Raw genomic sequence first — 16063 nt, forward strand, 5'->3', positions numbered from 1 at the left:
GATAGATAGATAGATAGATAGATAGATAGATAGATAGATAGATAGATCATAAAGCTTATATTCTAAAACAGATAGAAAAGGGGAAAAAAGTGGGAAAGTACCCAGGTCATGGAAGGGTTGTAAAGTCTGGAGAGTCAGAAGCAAAACCGAGAAAAGATGGCTGGCCTGGGACCTTTCCTCAAAATGTAAGTTCTGGGAAGAACTCACCCAGAAGAGGGTGAGAGAAGGGGCCATAAGATTGGAGAAAAGTTCTAAGGTATGAATACAATTGAAGCATGGTGGTGAAGTCCCAAGAGACAGAAGACTATTTATTTTAATAAAAAGATTATTTTTTTAATAAAAAGAAAATTATTTATTTTAATCCATTTATTTATACTCTCTGCAGTCCTGTGAATTCTAAAGTCCAACTAATCCCTCAAGCTCTTATCTCTCCAACTCTAATCCCTACAGACCTTTTCATTTAGCCTAGACCTAAAAGTCTGATTATCCTTCTATGTTTTTAATTCACTGATTTCTTTTATCTGTCCACCCTACTGTGGTTGTCAGGTTAAAGTACAGCTGACAAACTCTTCCACATTCTCAGCTGTTCCCAAGGAAAACAGCGATGTGTCTCACTGTGTCTGCGGAAATCAACATCAAACATTCTCATGGGCTGTGACTCCCAAATCATTAGGTAAGTGATTCAACCTCCTCGAATCAAGCAATAAACATTTATTAAGTGCCTATTATGTGCCAGGCATTGTGCTAAGCACTGGAGATACAAAAGGAGGAAAAAGACAGTCCCTGTCTTCAATGAGCTCACAATCTAATGGGGGATACAACATGTAACCAAAAAATACAAACAAGCTATATACAGGATGAATAAGAAAAAATTAACAGAGAGAAGGCACTAGAATTAAGAGAGGTTGGAAAGGCTTCTTCTAAAAGATGAGATTTTAGTTGAAATTTAAAGGAAGCCAGGGAAATGAGCAGACAAAGTTGAGGAGGGAGGGTCTTCCAGGCCTGGGGAACAACCAGAGAAAATGTCCAAAGCTGAGAGATGGAGTGTCTTGTTTATGGAACAGTCAGAAGCCCAGTGTCACCAGATGAAAGAGTACATGTTGAAGAGTAAGGGCTAAGAAGACTGGAAAGGTAGAGAGGCTTAGCTGGTGAAGGGCTTTGGAAGCCAAACAGCATTTTGCATTTGTTCTTGGAGGCAATAAGGAGCCACTGGAGTGTCTTGAGTAGAGGGGTGACCTCATGATCAGACCTGCACTTTAGGAAAATCACATTAGTGGCTGAATGGAGGATGGATTAGAGTGGGGAAGGACTTGAGGCAGTCAGACCTACCTGCAGGCTCTGGCAGTAGACCAGGTGTGAAGTGATCAGGGCTTGCACTAGACTGGTGGTAGTGTCAGAAGCTGTATTTGAGAAGTGTTACAAAGGTAAAATCCATAGCTGTTGACACCAGTTTGGATATGGGAAATGAGACCTAGTGAAGAATCCAGGATGACTCCTCGGTTTTGAGCCTGAGAGACTGGTGTTACTCTCTACAGTAAAAGGGAAGGTAGGAGGTGGGGAGAAAGGAGAAAATAAAATAGGGAGGTTTTGTTGCTGTTGTTCAGTCATTTCATTCATGTCTAATTCTTTGTGACTCCATTTTGGGGGTTTTCTTGGCAAAGATACTGGAGTAGTTTGACATTTCCTTCTCAGTTCATTTTACAGATGAGGAAACAGGTAAACAGGGTTAAGCGACTTGCCCAGAGTCACACAGGTAGTAAGTGTCTGAGGGCAGATCTGAACTCAGGACGATGAGTCTTCCTAACTTTAGGCCTAGCGCTATCCTTTGCACCACTGGGGTGGGTTTAGGGGGAAAGATAAAGAGATCTGTTTTAAACATATTGAGTTTATGACAGATGCCTGAATAGCGCTGGGGATTAGAGGTCAGCAGAGAGGTGGGGGCAAGATAGGTAGATTTGTGAATCATCAAGCTTAGAAATGATAATTGAGGGGCAGCTAGGTGGTGCAGTAGATAGAGCACTGGCTCTGGAGTCAGGAGGACCCGAGTTCAAATGCAGCCTTAGACACTAGACACTTGCTAACTGTGTGACCCTGGGCAAATCACTTAGCAAAAAACAAAACAAACAAACAAAAAAAGAAATGATAATTAAATCCATGGAAACTGATAAGATCACCTAGTGAAGTTATATAGAGGCAGAGGAGAAGAAAGCCCAGGGTGAACCTTGAGGGACATGTGGGGTGAGAGGATGTAATCTGGAGGTGGATCCAGCAAAGGAGAAGCCAGTCTCTGCTTTTGGGATCATGAGTATTTATGGAACTCCTCCCCCTGTTTCTCCCTTTCACTTCTCCAGTCTATGCAACTGACTTCTCCACCATCTTTTCATTCGGCTTGTCATGTTTCACTGGGTAGGATTTAATGTCATTTGACCTCCAATATTGGCTACTTCACAACTCCTGTTCTCCTTATGTCATGAGATAAAGAGTAAATTTATACCCAGACTAATCATTTATAGCTTAGGAAATAGGCCTCTAAATTTTAGAAATCACTAAATGTCAAATATTATGTGATTTGTTAAAAAAAAATAAAAAGCATTCAAAATAGAATGATGTGGAATTGTGATGACCGCACTTAGTCCCAAAGAAGAGTGAGAAGGTACTACCCTCTACTTCTTTGAAGAGTGGAGGCTTGTGGATGTGGAATACTGCATGACATGTCACATTTTAAAAATAGTTGACTAGTTTTGCTGACCTATTTTTTCCTTTTTAAAAATTCTTTGTTGTAAAAGGGTGACTCTTAAGGTATAGGAGGAAGGGAAAGGGATACAATGGAAATGTAGGTGATATAAAAACAAAAAGATATAATGAAATTTATTTTTAAAAAATAAAGGAGAAAATCACATTCTCAGCTATGTGCCTATTGATGAGGTCTAGAGGTCTGGGGATTCAGAGACCCTGAGATCACGACATGTGGGTCCTGCCTGAAAGAATTCAACCCAAGCCTTTTTCAGCCAAAGACAAGGTTTATTAAAGATCTGCCATATTGGCCAGACTCTTAAGGAATCTGAGCACCTGTGAGCTAGTGGCCAGATTGTAAAAATCTTAGCAGTGGCTAGATTATAAGAATCAGAGCATCTTAGTGGAGATGAGACGGATCTTATATATAGAAAGACTATGGGAGGGATCTAGAAGTGGCCAAGTAGTCTATGAGGTAATAGAATTCCAGGGAAATGGAGCCTAGATAGGATTAAGGGTGGGAAGTGGCCTGGGGCCATAGGGAGGTAAAAGCGCTAGGCTAGGTCAAGGATAACAGAAGGGGGGGATTGGGTGTAGCCAAAATGAAACACCAATTGATGGAATTATGGCCTCAGGGGAATGCCAGAGATCTCCTTGATCAAGTGGGAGAATTCAAGGACAGTCCAAGGGTTTTCTAGGGCCCATTGACAAATGGGGCCTAATTGGGACAAAGGTCTCACTTTGGGCCCATATCCCATCACCTATGAATGCAAATATGGAATTTTAATGACTGGTTAAGTCATTTAACCTCACGAGGCCTTCTTCTCTTTACCTGTAAAATAGAAATTATTGTAATTGTACTGTCTGTCTCCTAAGGTAGTTGTGAGGACACTTCTTTTCAGCCTTAAGTGCTATGGAAAGGGAAACTGTTATTCTTTTTAGAGACAGAAGAGTGTACTGACAAGAATGCTGGGCTTAAAGTCCAGAGACCAGATCCATACTGCAGGACCAACAATAATTAGCATAGGCAAGTCCTTTTACTACTCATAGCCTCAGTTTTATCATTTGTAAAATGGAATTATAGTACTTGCCACCTGTGTCCTTGGAGGGTAAGTGCTTTGTAAAACTTATGGTGAGTTGTTGGTGTTAATAATAATAACAATAATAGTAATATAACCTGGGATCTCAGCATGCTCTGGAAACTGATCCCAAGGCAGAAAACTGTAGGAATCAGAGGATGTAGGGTGGTAGAGAAATATGCTTATCTCTGTCTCTCTCTCTCTCTTTTTTTTAAGGAAATATTACTTTCGTTACAAGTGCAGAGGCAGTGGAGTCTCAAGAACTGTGTCATAATGAGAAGGTTATGGTTCCTGAGAGTGGAAGGAAGGATACAGTCATCAAAGAATTGTTAGTCGAGGTATGTCAGTAGCATATCCCTGTGGGTTGTGTTATATCCTAGTGAAAGCATCAAGATGACCACAAATCCCTTGCTAACGCGCTTAACCTATAAGTAAGAAAAGATAATGATTTCAGTTTCAGCTCTAATTGGCTCAGTCACTAATCAGCTTTAAGAACTTGGACAAAACTGGACACTATTATCTTTTCACTCTCTCTCTTGCTCACCTCCCCCATCCAGTTGGTTGTCAAGTTCTGTCTATCACAATATGTTTGATATTCATTCATTTATTATAGGCATAGGAAATGTCCTCTCTTCTCCTTTTTCACAACCACATTTCTAGAACAAGTTTTTATGACACCCACCTGAATTATTGCAATAGATTCCCTCCCAGATTAATCTTCCCATATACATAGATCTGGTCATGTCACTTTTCTGTTCAAATCCCTTCAATGGTTTTCTGTGGCTTGTGTGAGTGAAGTTCAAATTCTTTAGCCTAGCACTTAACAACCTCTACCATCTGGCTGTATCCTACCTTCTATTTAGCCTGCAAACTGTATTATTCATCATGCCATGGTCAAGCCCTACTCTTTCCTGTTTCCATAAATTTTTTCACACTGTTCTCTACACCTGAAAAACACTCCTGTCCTTTTGCTCACCTCGCCTGTTGAAACATTCCAAATATTATCCTCCTTACTACCTGTCTCATCCAGAGCTTGATAGAATTCCTTTAAGGAGGGGTAGGGGCCAGACTAGTGACAAACTTTTCCCAAAGTCTTGTAGTTAGAGGGATTAATTTGCAAAAGTTTCAGGGGCAGTAAATCAGAGTACTTAAACTTTACAACAAGAAACAAGTGTACTGTGGCCATGAGTATCACAAAAAAATCATAATCCCATGCTACCTTCAATGTCATAAAAGTTGAACAAATGTAGTTGAGCAGTCATGATCTCATACATTCCTTCAGGAGACAAAGCTCATTAGACATAAGTAAACTAAGTCAGGTTACAGATTAAACCTCCATTTAGAGGGTTCAGAATGGATTGATTGAGAGGGGAGATTTACATATCACCAAGGTAACCAAGAAAGCTCAGTGATAAAGAAATCCTTTCTTACACAGTTAGCTAGGTGGCTGACAAGTAACTAGATCATTTTAGGAAGCTCAAACTTCCGTTTGGCTTCTGCTGGAGGAATGTCAAACAGTTAACATTATTATTCCATAAATCAAGTTTTGATCAGGTAAAGTTAATATAAATAGAATATGGACTTTCAGTTGACCAAAAAGTTCAGGAACAATGGCCCTGATTCCTGAAGAATAAATAAAAGGAATTTGGACATACCTCTCTTGCAGGCAAACATTAATACCATGAAACATTAAAGTCAAATGATCATCAAGATTAAATAACATAAGGTCTTCTTTTAACCCACTTGTAACATTAAATGTCATTTAATCAACATATTTCATCTTGAGTGCCAGCTGTCACATGTAGTTATCTGGTCCCTGGACACATCTTTCCTGGGAAATTCTGGAATAGATCTTGTTCTCAGGGCAGCTCTGGAAGGGGTTCCTTCAGATCTGTTTCTCTGGTTCTAAGTCACCTGCAGAGATTCCCTAGGTAATTCTGCTAAAATCTGCCAAGAACAACGACTTAACACAATTTAGTACAACCTCCTAAACTTGATTTTCTAATTACTGGTTCATGTGGTGAAAACTAGCTCAAACCTTATGGAGCTAATCCTACTAACAACAGAGCTTTAAGAAGAATATCAAATGAGGAATCCATAATTCAACTGAAAGTTCAGAGAGTTTCAGTTTCCCTGTACCACTTGATCCATCTTTACCTGAACCCTGTTCCATGATATGGACAATTCCTTCAACAGGCCGAAGGAAGAATACTTAAAAGATCTGTGAGGATCTTTTACTTTAAAACTGAGCCCTTCTATCTCTCAATATCATCAGACAGAATCTCTAAAAAAGGAAAAACCATGACTTAAAACTTTATCATTATTAACACAATTTTACATGTAAAATCCTGAATCCAATTTTGAGAACTTATTACTAAGACATGCTCAAAGCCTGTACATCCCATTAGAAACATTTGGAAGCTAATCATATCTGTGTTCTTAGAGAAAACAGTCTAATCTTGTTGCCTTCTCAAAGTGAAACTTACTATCTCCATTACCATTTTAATAATTTACATCTTCATCCTGTTCCCTCCCTTTTGAGGATATTTATTACCTTTGTAGAATACTGAAAGAATGAGATACTTTAAAGACCTAATCTTATATATGAATATATAACTATTAGCAAAGAGATGGCAAGACTCAAAGTCCGTTTATCTGGTTGCTTAGGATATGAAGTTTACCACAAATTCAGATTGAGAACAGTAAGAGCTTTCATACATGCATCCTACTTCATTGTCAGCAGCTTCTCTCACTGAATTGATAAGATCTCATAACTCCGACCAAATAGAAAGTCACAGGGAACCTCACATACAAGAACAACTTAAGAAGTCTGATAGTTTTCCCCTCCAAACAGTAAATTATTATTATCTATTTCAAAGCAAAACACACCCAATTAAATACTTACTCAGCCTCCATGGTCTTGCAGAGACTTCAAGTTTACTCTAGACAACCACCAGGGAGATCCCACTGTTGCTCACCATAATTGTTAGTCACAAGAATGGACCCCAAAATCTGAAATCGTTTTAGAGAGAAATTTATTTGGTCATTTGGTAGAGGGGCAAGACTGAAAGAAAATTTTCTCCTCAATCTCTGCAAAATTTACATTATATAGGGGTTCTGAGAAGAGTACCCTTAGGAACTGCACATAGCAGTTAAGCTATTTTGTAGAGAGGGCAGTTTCCAGACAACTGAATCCATTAAATTGTAAGCACAGCAATTCCAATTTGGGGAACTCAAAACACAAGCATTGAGTGGACCCAAGACCTGGGTGGGATCCAAGCATTCCCTGCAACCATCCAGCTTCCCTGGGAGTATCTCCCGAGATCAGCTAATTTCTAGCCATATCAAGCTAGGTTCAAACAATATCGATAAACAATGTTTTCCAAACCATATAATAAAATATTTCCCTAAAAACCACCTTCCCTCATCTGCAAAGTTGGTAATTTTTAAACCCTCAGGTTTCAGGTTAGGGCAGCTAGGTGGTACAGTGGATAGAGTGGAGAAAGATGCACCCAGTCTCAGATACTTACTAGATGTGTTAAGGGGGAGAGTCATTTAAACTCCATTTGCTTCAATAAGAGAGGAATAGTGTCCAAATTGAGTGAGATGATATACTTTGCCCCGATCACACTAGAACTAGAGCACTATGTTCAATCTGCTAATCAAATTTTAGTAGTAATACTGGCAAAAGAGATAGTGACCATAGGTTATTGACTAGGATAAAGGCTTTGCAAAGTGCTTTACAAATGTTATTTCATTTGATCTTCACAACAACCCTGGGGAAGTAGGGGCTATTGTTATCCCTATTTTATGGATGAGGAAACTGAGGCTAAGAGAGGTTAAGTGACTTGCCTAGGCTCACATAAAGGTGGATTTGGACTTAGATCTTCCTGACTCCAGGTCCCACAGTCTAACCACTGTGCCATCTTGTTGACTACTAAGTATAAGACTGGTTGACCACTTTTTAGAAATGTTGTAGAAGGGACTGTTGGCCAGATATAGTTTGGACAGAGTAGACTCTGAACTCCCTCATAACTCTGAGATTCTATGATCCTCTGTGACTTGATGATCTTTAGGTTCTATTCCAGCTCCAGAACGTTATTTCTAATTTACCAACACTGGCACAAGGAAAAAACTATAATGAGAGAAATTTCCTGACAGTGAACAAACAGCCTGTTTACTTCTTGCCTTTAAGTTATTATTTTTTTCACAGACCAAACATTGGTCCAGATATATTTAGAGCTTATTAATTCTCTTTGTCCTCTTATCCATTATTTATCCATATTTTTCCTTTTCCCTTTCTTCTTTTCCTTTCTCCTCTTTGCTCACAGCTAACAAGATGACAGAAAGAATGGAACCTCCTTTGATACCACTTCCCAAAATGGAGAAGCATTTATTCAATCAGTCAGTCAACAAGCATTTATTAAGTGCCTACTATGTGTAAGCACTGGGTATACAAAGAAAGGCAAAGACAATTCCTACTTTCAAAGATGTTACAGTGTAAGGGGCAGGGAGAGACAACATGAAAACAACTATGTATAAACAAGATCTATACAGAATAAATTGAGCATAGTTTCAGATAGAAAGTACTAAGATTAAGGAGTGGGAAAGCTTTGTAAAAAGCAGGACTTTGGTGATGACGTAAAGGAAGCCAGGGAAGCTAGGAAGCAGAAATGAGAAGGGAGAGCATTCCTGGGATGGCAGACAACCAGTGGAAAATGCCTGAAATCAGGAGATGAGCATCTTGTCTGAGGAGAAGCAAGGAGGCCAGTATCCCTGGATTACGGAGCATGTGAGGATGAGCTGGGAGTGTAAGGTGTAAGAGGACTAGAAAGGTAGGAAGGGTCCAGTTTATAAGGGGCTCTAAAATCCAAGCAGAGGGTTTTTGTTGATCTTGGAGGCAATAGGGAACCTCAAAAACCCACCTAGGCAACCAGCCAGTAACAAGGTGAGAGTCTAATAGGAGTGGCTGACCAACCCAAAAGCCCTATAACAAACACAAGTTCCGTCCTTTATACCACTATCTTACATTCTTTCTTCACCTTTAATCTTGGTCCCTTCTCATTTTTTTTGCATTTTTCTTTTCTCTTCCCAAAGCCTGAAGGGATTGAAAAGGAGGAGGCTTTCAACTCCATGCTTTGTCCAAAAGGTAAGAACCAAAATAGCATGGGATAGTAGCCAGAGAGTGACCCCAGGAGAAACTGAACTACATTGACCTTGAGAGAAAGGGGGATGATTTGGTGGGGCAATGTAAAAAGCCATCACCTTACCCAAAGGGTGAAAATCCCACAAAGAAAGGTAACCCTATTCTGTAGAACAAGTTGTAAGAACCTTCACCATCAGCATCATTAGTATTTGCTCTATGACCTCTGTAGGCATGTTGTTATATTAGTCAATGGAGAAGGGGCCAAAAGGTTAATGACAAAATGTGGGGGAAAGTGTGCTATCAAGAGATCAGTGCTTGAATCTTAGCTCTGACTTTTACTAGCTGTGTGACCTTGGATAAATCATTGTCATCTCTGAGCATAATTTCCTCACCCATAAAACATGTTTTACTTGCAAATATTGAATAATCTATATGCAAATATATTAGATAATTGTATATATTGTATATGCACAATATAATACCATTGATATTAATTATAGTATTATAGAATTAGAATTATATTTATAATATAAGTCTAATTATAATATTAATATTTGCATTACAGATTTCACAGAATTATGGTGGTAAAAGTGTTTGGGAAACCTTAATGTATTCTGTAAAGATGAGTTATTATCCTTCCTATTCTTATTCCGGGCAGCTAGGTGGCATAGTTGATAGAGTTCTGGGCCTGGAGTCAGAAGGACTCTTCTTCCTGAGTTAAAATCTGTCCTATGCTAGCTGTGTGACTCTAGGCAAGTCATTTAACTCTGTTTGTCTCTGTTTTCTCATTTGTAAAATGGGCTGAAGAAGGAAATGGCAAACCACGAGAGTATGTCTGCCAAGAAAACCGCAAATGGAGTCATGAAGAGTTGGACATGAAAGAAAATGATTCAATTATTCTCACTTCCTTGATAGTTTTCTATTTTAAAACAAGTACATGAGCATTGGCAAATATTTAGCATAACAGGATAGGGGAGCTAGAGTAGATGGTCTCTCCTAACACAGAAGGCACATTAACATTTGCTTTTTTCAAAAAGTGGTTAGGTTTGGTTGTTGATATTCTTAACATTGACTTTAGATGGCAGAGAGAAGGCCTGAAGAAAATGTGACACGTCAGATAAATACTAATTCTCTACCTCTCAAGTTCATAAAATTTATCAAGACTGAAGTAGCAGTGAAAGAAATATTGTTATCAGTCAATATTCAAATTTTTTTATTTTTTCATCTTTAAAAGGTTCCTATCAAAATTATGCTCTGGTAGGGGCAGCAAGGTTGCGCAGTGGATAGAGCACCGGCCCTGAAATCAGAAGTACCTGAGTTCAAATCTGGCCTCAGACTAAACACTTGACACTTACTAGCTGTGTGACCCTGGGCAAGTCACTTAACCCCAATTGCCTAAAAACAAAACAAAAACAAAAACAAAAAAATTATGCTCTGGTGTATCTAATGAAATCTGATGAGTTTACTGGTGTAGATGGCATGACAGTGGGCTAGAGAGCCCATTATTTTGTCCCTCATGTACTTGGAATATATCCAAGGAGTACAAGAATGAAAGAAAGAAAGAAAGAAAGAAAAGAAGGAAGGAAAGAATGAAGAAAGGGAAGAAAGAAAAAAAGAAGAAAGAAATCTTTCCTTTTTGTGATTCTCCATAAGAAGAACTTGTCATATAATAATAATAATCATTATTATTATTATTAATAGTTAGCATTTATATAGTGCTTTAAAGTTTGCAAAGCATTTTACACATATTATCTTCTCTTCATAATAATCCTGGGGTATTAATGCCATTAGTATCTTCATTTTACAGATGAGAAAACTGAGGCTGACAGTTTAAGTGACTTGTCCATGGTCACACAGCTAATAAGTGAGGCAGAATTTGAATTCAGATCTTTCTGACTTACAGGTTCAATGCCCTATCGACTGTACCACCTAGCTGCCTCTGAGAATATGATCATAGGAGAAAAGGCTCCTTTCAAGATTCTTATTCTACAATCCTATCGATAACATTAAGATTTTTTATGAATGACCACTGTTACAGCCCCTGGTCATAGTTCTCCTCAGGTAGAGACATACATGTCAACAGAGAGTTTTCTTCCTTGTATCTGATTTACTTCTTTCCCAAGATGCTGAGCTGTCTGAACAAGTATCCCTGAAACTCCCATCCAATGTCGTGGAAGGATCAGCCAGAGCCTATTTCTCAGTTCTGGGTGAGTGAGCCATCTTTCCTTCAACTGCATATTTAATCTATCAGCTCATCACCATAGTCCTTCATTTTCCTCTTGCTCACATGTCCTTTTCTCTCCAGCCCTGCCCACGCTGCTATGTGATTTTGATGGTTACTAACCAAAGGTTTCTTGTGGTGATGGAGAGTAGGGATGAGATTTCAGTGGGGACGTTGCAGCGTAGAGTGTGGGTGTGAGGCTGGGGGAGAGGTGCCATAACAACAAATAGAGTTTGATAGTCAGAGGTAAGAACCAGAATTGGTATTGATGGTGAAGACTGCTGATCATGAAGCTCAATGTACCTATGCGAACAGCAAAGTCTAAAGAGAAGACTGGGTCAAAACTAGTAGCAAAATAAAATCCACAGAAAACCAATAGACAACAAAGACTGAAGACTCAGGGATTCTATGCCTGGTCAACAAAAAAGACATTGAGCTAGACTAGGAAAATCCCAATTTATGTCTTTCCCCAATCTCTTGGTAAATTTTTAGGATTGGTATAGCTTGCTCCCACCTCACCTACAGTTTTTCTGAAATTCTCCATGGAGAACTGCCATCAGCCTTGACAGCATCATTAATCATGGGCTGACTCTACATTACCATACATCTCTCTCATTTGCCTCATTCTCTTAACTTTCCCTAGATCCATCACCTCCCTAAATTCTCTCTACTTTTACTTCTTCACCACTTGTAATTCATTCTTTCAGTTGAGATTTTAAAGATGATTTATTTGTCTTTGATACATATTCCTATTTAGTGGCTCTGATTTCTCATGTCATTTACTTCACAAGGGGCAGCTAGGTGGCGCAGTGGATAGAGCACTGACCCTGGAGTCAGGAGGACCTGAGTTCAAATCTACCTCAGACACTTGACACTTACTAGCTGTGTGACCCTGGGCAAGTCACTTAACCCCAATTGCCTCACTAAAAAATAAAAATTAAAAAAAATCAAGAAATCATTTACTTTGCAGGCGACATCCTTGGATCTGCCGTGAGAGACACACAAAATCTCCTCAAGATGCCCTATGGCTGTGGGGAGCAGAATGTGGCCCTGTTTGCTCCCAACATTTATGTCCTGAATTATCTGAATGAAACAAATCAGCTAACACCAGAGATCAAGTCCAAGGCAATTGGATTCCTCCAAAGTGGTAAGACAAGGGAAGGAAACTAAACCCCATGGTCTTAGCTATTCCCTTCACAAATATATTTGAGTTAGCAATTCTCTAGAAAACATCTGGCATCATGGCAACCCTTCCTTGCCATCTAATAAGAGTGTTGGAACTAGAACCTTCCACACTCCTGGGAGGTCCTGTCTAATAGAATTAGTTGTTACTATTCTTATGCACTTTAGTGCCCTGTCTGACCTGGCCCATACTGACAAAGAGTCTAGATCACCATAAGATATTTCTAATGATGAACTTGATAAAACATCCTGTTTTAGGTTACCAGCGGCAGCTAAACTATAAACACGCAGATGGCTCCTACAGCACCTTTCCCCATAGCGAAAGTAATACCTGGTAAGATGTTTTGCTATCCATCGTCACTCCTGGTCCCGTGATAACAAGGTTCAGTCATTGGTTGGGGGAAATTAATTCATAATTAAGTTATCATCAATTAGATATTAATTAAATAAATGAAATTCCTAAACAATTCCTATGAAAAAGACCCCAATTTAGTGAATTTCAACATGAGTCACTAGTGAGGTATGTCAGCTGAAAAAATCTTACGCAATTTCAGACTGGAGAAATAGAAGCAGAGTATCCAGAATAAAGCCAATATAGTTCCTCTTTGTTTTTGCCTGGCTATCCGACATCTGGAGTTTTATGTTTAGTTCTGAACCCCCATGTTTTAGGAAGCACACTGACACAAGCTAGAACCTGTCCAGAGGAGACTGACCTCCTCTGATCACTGGTGAGGAGATTCAAAACCATGTCAGACAAGGATTGGGTGAAGGAAGTGGTGATGTCATCCCAGAGAAAAGGAAACTTGGGGTAGATTGGTATGATAACTGTCTTCAGCTATTTGAAAGTCTGCCATGTAGAAGTAAGGCAAGTTTTATATCACCCCAAAAGGCATAAATGGATAAATGTTGCAGAGAGTAGATTTCAGGTTGGGATCAGGAAAAAGTTTCTTAACCACTCTGGTGGTCCACAAGTGAAATGGACTGCCCAACAGGGAAACAAGTTCCCCGTTAAGGGAGTTCTTTAATAAAAGGCTGAATTGCTGCTGCTGAGAGTCTGTTAAAGGGGAGTCCTGCTCAGATATAAAGTATACTGGATGACCCAAGACCTTCCAACTGAAAAATTCTATTATTGCTCTAATTTGAGGGGAGGGAAACTATGGCCCCAAGGCTAAATCCAAGCTCAGAGTAACTTTTAGATTTTAAAATAGTTTTATTTTAAAATGTAAAAACCATTTTTAGCTCACAGTGCAGGATTTGGTCCTCGGGCCATAATTTGGACCCCTGCTCTGGGCATTGTTGTCCATCATCTAGAAAGGCTAGGAGCTGAATCCAGAAAAGCATAAGTTGTTACTTAACAGAGAAGATGTTGCCAATTTGTCTTAAGTAAGACAATTATTCTTGACCAGAACCAAAGAAGGATTAGACTTATGCTTTGCTCAAGAGGATGAAACTAGAACCAATGGACAGAAATTACAGAGGATGAAGATTTCAATTTAATAGGACATAACTTCCTAATAATTAGAGCTGTCCAGAAAAACTATGGACTAGCCTGATAGGTAGTGAGTTCTCTGCCAGTAGAGGTCTTCAAGTAAAAAATGAATAAACATTTTTTGGGGGCCACCTTTGGTGATCTTCTACTCTAAGATTCTATGATTCTACAGAATAAGTAGAAAGATAGGGAAATGAATAGAAAGCTATGGAGAAAGGGGGTGATAGGGAGGGAAAAGAAGCTTAAAGCTTTTGAGGTAGGTAGATATTGCAGATCATATCATATGGCAAGAATTGTAAGTGAAATAGTTCTTTTATCCTGGAAATACATGAAAAAAGATTAAAAGAAATTGTCAAATTGGTAATCAGACAGCAAAAATTTCCTCAGTAGCCTGGAAAAAATAAAAGCTCAGACCTTAAGATCCATAAGAAGGAGAACCTGGAGGCAATTCATTCACAGAATGAATCAGAGCGAAGGTGAAGCCAAACAGAACTGGGAGATTTCCCTCTTAGCAGGAAGTCAAGTCAAATCAACAAGCATTTATTAAGTGCCTACTGTGTTCTAGGCACTGTGCTAAGCACTTGGGATATAAAGAAAGGCAAAAAAAACCCCCAACCAACCAAAAAAACCCCAAATAGTCCTTGCTCTCAAGGAGCTCAACTTCTAATGGAGGAGACATTTTTCTAATTTTCTAATGGAGGAAAACAATTGCATATAAACAAGATAAGGTACTGTATTGGGATAGATTGGAGTTAATCTCAGAGGGAAGGCACTAAGATGAAGGAGAACTGGGAAAGACTCCTTGCAGAAGGTGGGACTCTGAGACTTGAAGGAAGCCAGGAGGCAGAGATGAGGAGGGAGAGAGTTCTAGGCATGGAGGACAGCCGGTGAAACTCCCTCCTCTTCTCTCTGTCTCAGAAACTTTATCATCTTTCAAGGCTTAGTTTACTTCACCATTTCTTTTGTGATCCCCACCCTAACTGTCCAACTGTATGTGCCCTTTCCATCCTTAAATTATCCTGTATTTACTTCTCTGTCTGTGTTGTATTTCCCAATGGAATGAAGGTTCCTTTGGGGCAGAGACTGTTACATTTGTCTATCCCCAGTACAGCACCCTGCACATAGTAGATCTTTCATAAATCGTTAAAAATTGAATTAAGGTTAATTTTAGGCTAATGGAGGAAGTGTGGGGATGGGATGAGGAAGAAACTCCAACATTAAAAACATTAAATCCTGTTCTAAGCTCTACTAATAGCTGGTTCTTGTGGGCATTGGGATCATATGGCACCTAGGCCTAGAAAAAGAGTATAGAATCATCGTATCAAAACAAAGACTTCAACCCTCTACTGTTTCTTTCCCTGGGCAGGCTCACTGCTTTTGTGCTCAAGTCTTTTGCGCAGTCTCGGTCCTATATCTTCATAGACGAAACTCATATCAACCAAGCCCTCATCTGGCTGTCACAGAAACAGAAAGACAGCGGCTGTTTCCGAAGCTCAGGTTCACTGCTGAACAATGCTCTTAAGGTGAGGTGTTCCCTAGGGCACGGGAGTAAGTAGAAGGTTTAAGTCCTGCTGGTCTTGTAACATGGTTCATATCAAAGATGACTGAAGGAAGGAAGAGCATGAGACCTTCTGGGATGGAATGTGAGGGAGATGGCTATAGTCAACAAGGGTAGAGACTAGGCTTGGCAGTCATTCTTGTTCTTTTTTTGTACTTGCATCCACAATAGCACAGGGCTTGGAACATAAGGACTAGGTGAATACTTATCATCACTCAGCATGAGAGAAATTAATGGAGGTTTGTAGTCACACTGAGTCTGATTGGGATATATCTAAATGGGAAAACCTTCCATGGGGAAATAGGAGAGGAAGTGGTGACAATGAAAGTAAGTGAAGGCACCTTCTAGGATATCTGAAAGCTAAGTGTTTCTGTCTCTCTTCTTTACAGGGTGGGGTAGAAGATGAACTGACGCTCTCTGCCTACATCACCATCTCTCTGTTGGAGATACCTCTTACTGTCTCTGTATGTGACCTCTCATCACCCTGAAATATTTCATTATACCCAATTGCCTATATAAAAAGAAATGATCAGCAATATGGCATCTCACTCCATTGAAGGCCAAAATATCAACATTTTGAGTAGAACTGTGGGCACTAGAGCTGTAGGATTTGAGGGGGAATGGATTAGGTTGATTTATCCCTACCCCATTACAT

General features: G+C 39.4%; 1 protein-coding gene across 1 annotated transcript in view; it reads left to right on the plus strand.

The window, feature by feature from the left end:
* Positions 1-16063, plus strand: part of A2M (alpha-2-macroglobulin) — a 72205-nt gene that overhangs the window by 43460 nt on the left and 12682 nt on the right. The window contains exons 20-27 of the mRNA XM_027838546.1: positions 547-673; positions 4029-4150; positions 8910-8961; positions 11082-11165; positions 12150-12326; positions 12620-12695; positions 15217-15373; positions 15798-15872. Coding sequence (XP_027694347.1) covers positions 547-673; positions 4029-4150; positions 8910-8961; positions 11082-11165; positions 12150-12326; positions 12620-12695; positions 15217-15373; positions 15798-15872 — 870 coding nt within the window. The remainder of the gene's footprint in view (positions 1-546; positions 674-4028; positions 4151-8909; positions 8962-11081; positions 11166-12149; positions 12327-12619; positions 12696-15216; positions 15374-15797; positions 15873-16063) is intronic.

The sequence above is a fragment of the Vombatus ursinus genome, unplaced genomic scaffold (assembly GCF_900497805.2).
Source record: "Vombatus ursinus unplaced genomic scaffold, bare-nosed wombat genome assembly UNPS02014830.1, whole genome shotgun sequence".
Classification (NCBI taxonomy): Eukaryota; Metazoa; Chordata; class Mammalia; order Diprotodontia; family Vombatidae; genus Vombatus; species Vombatus ursinus.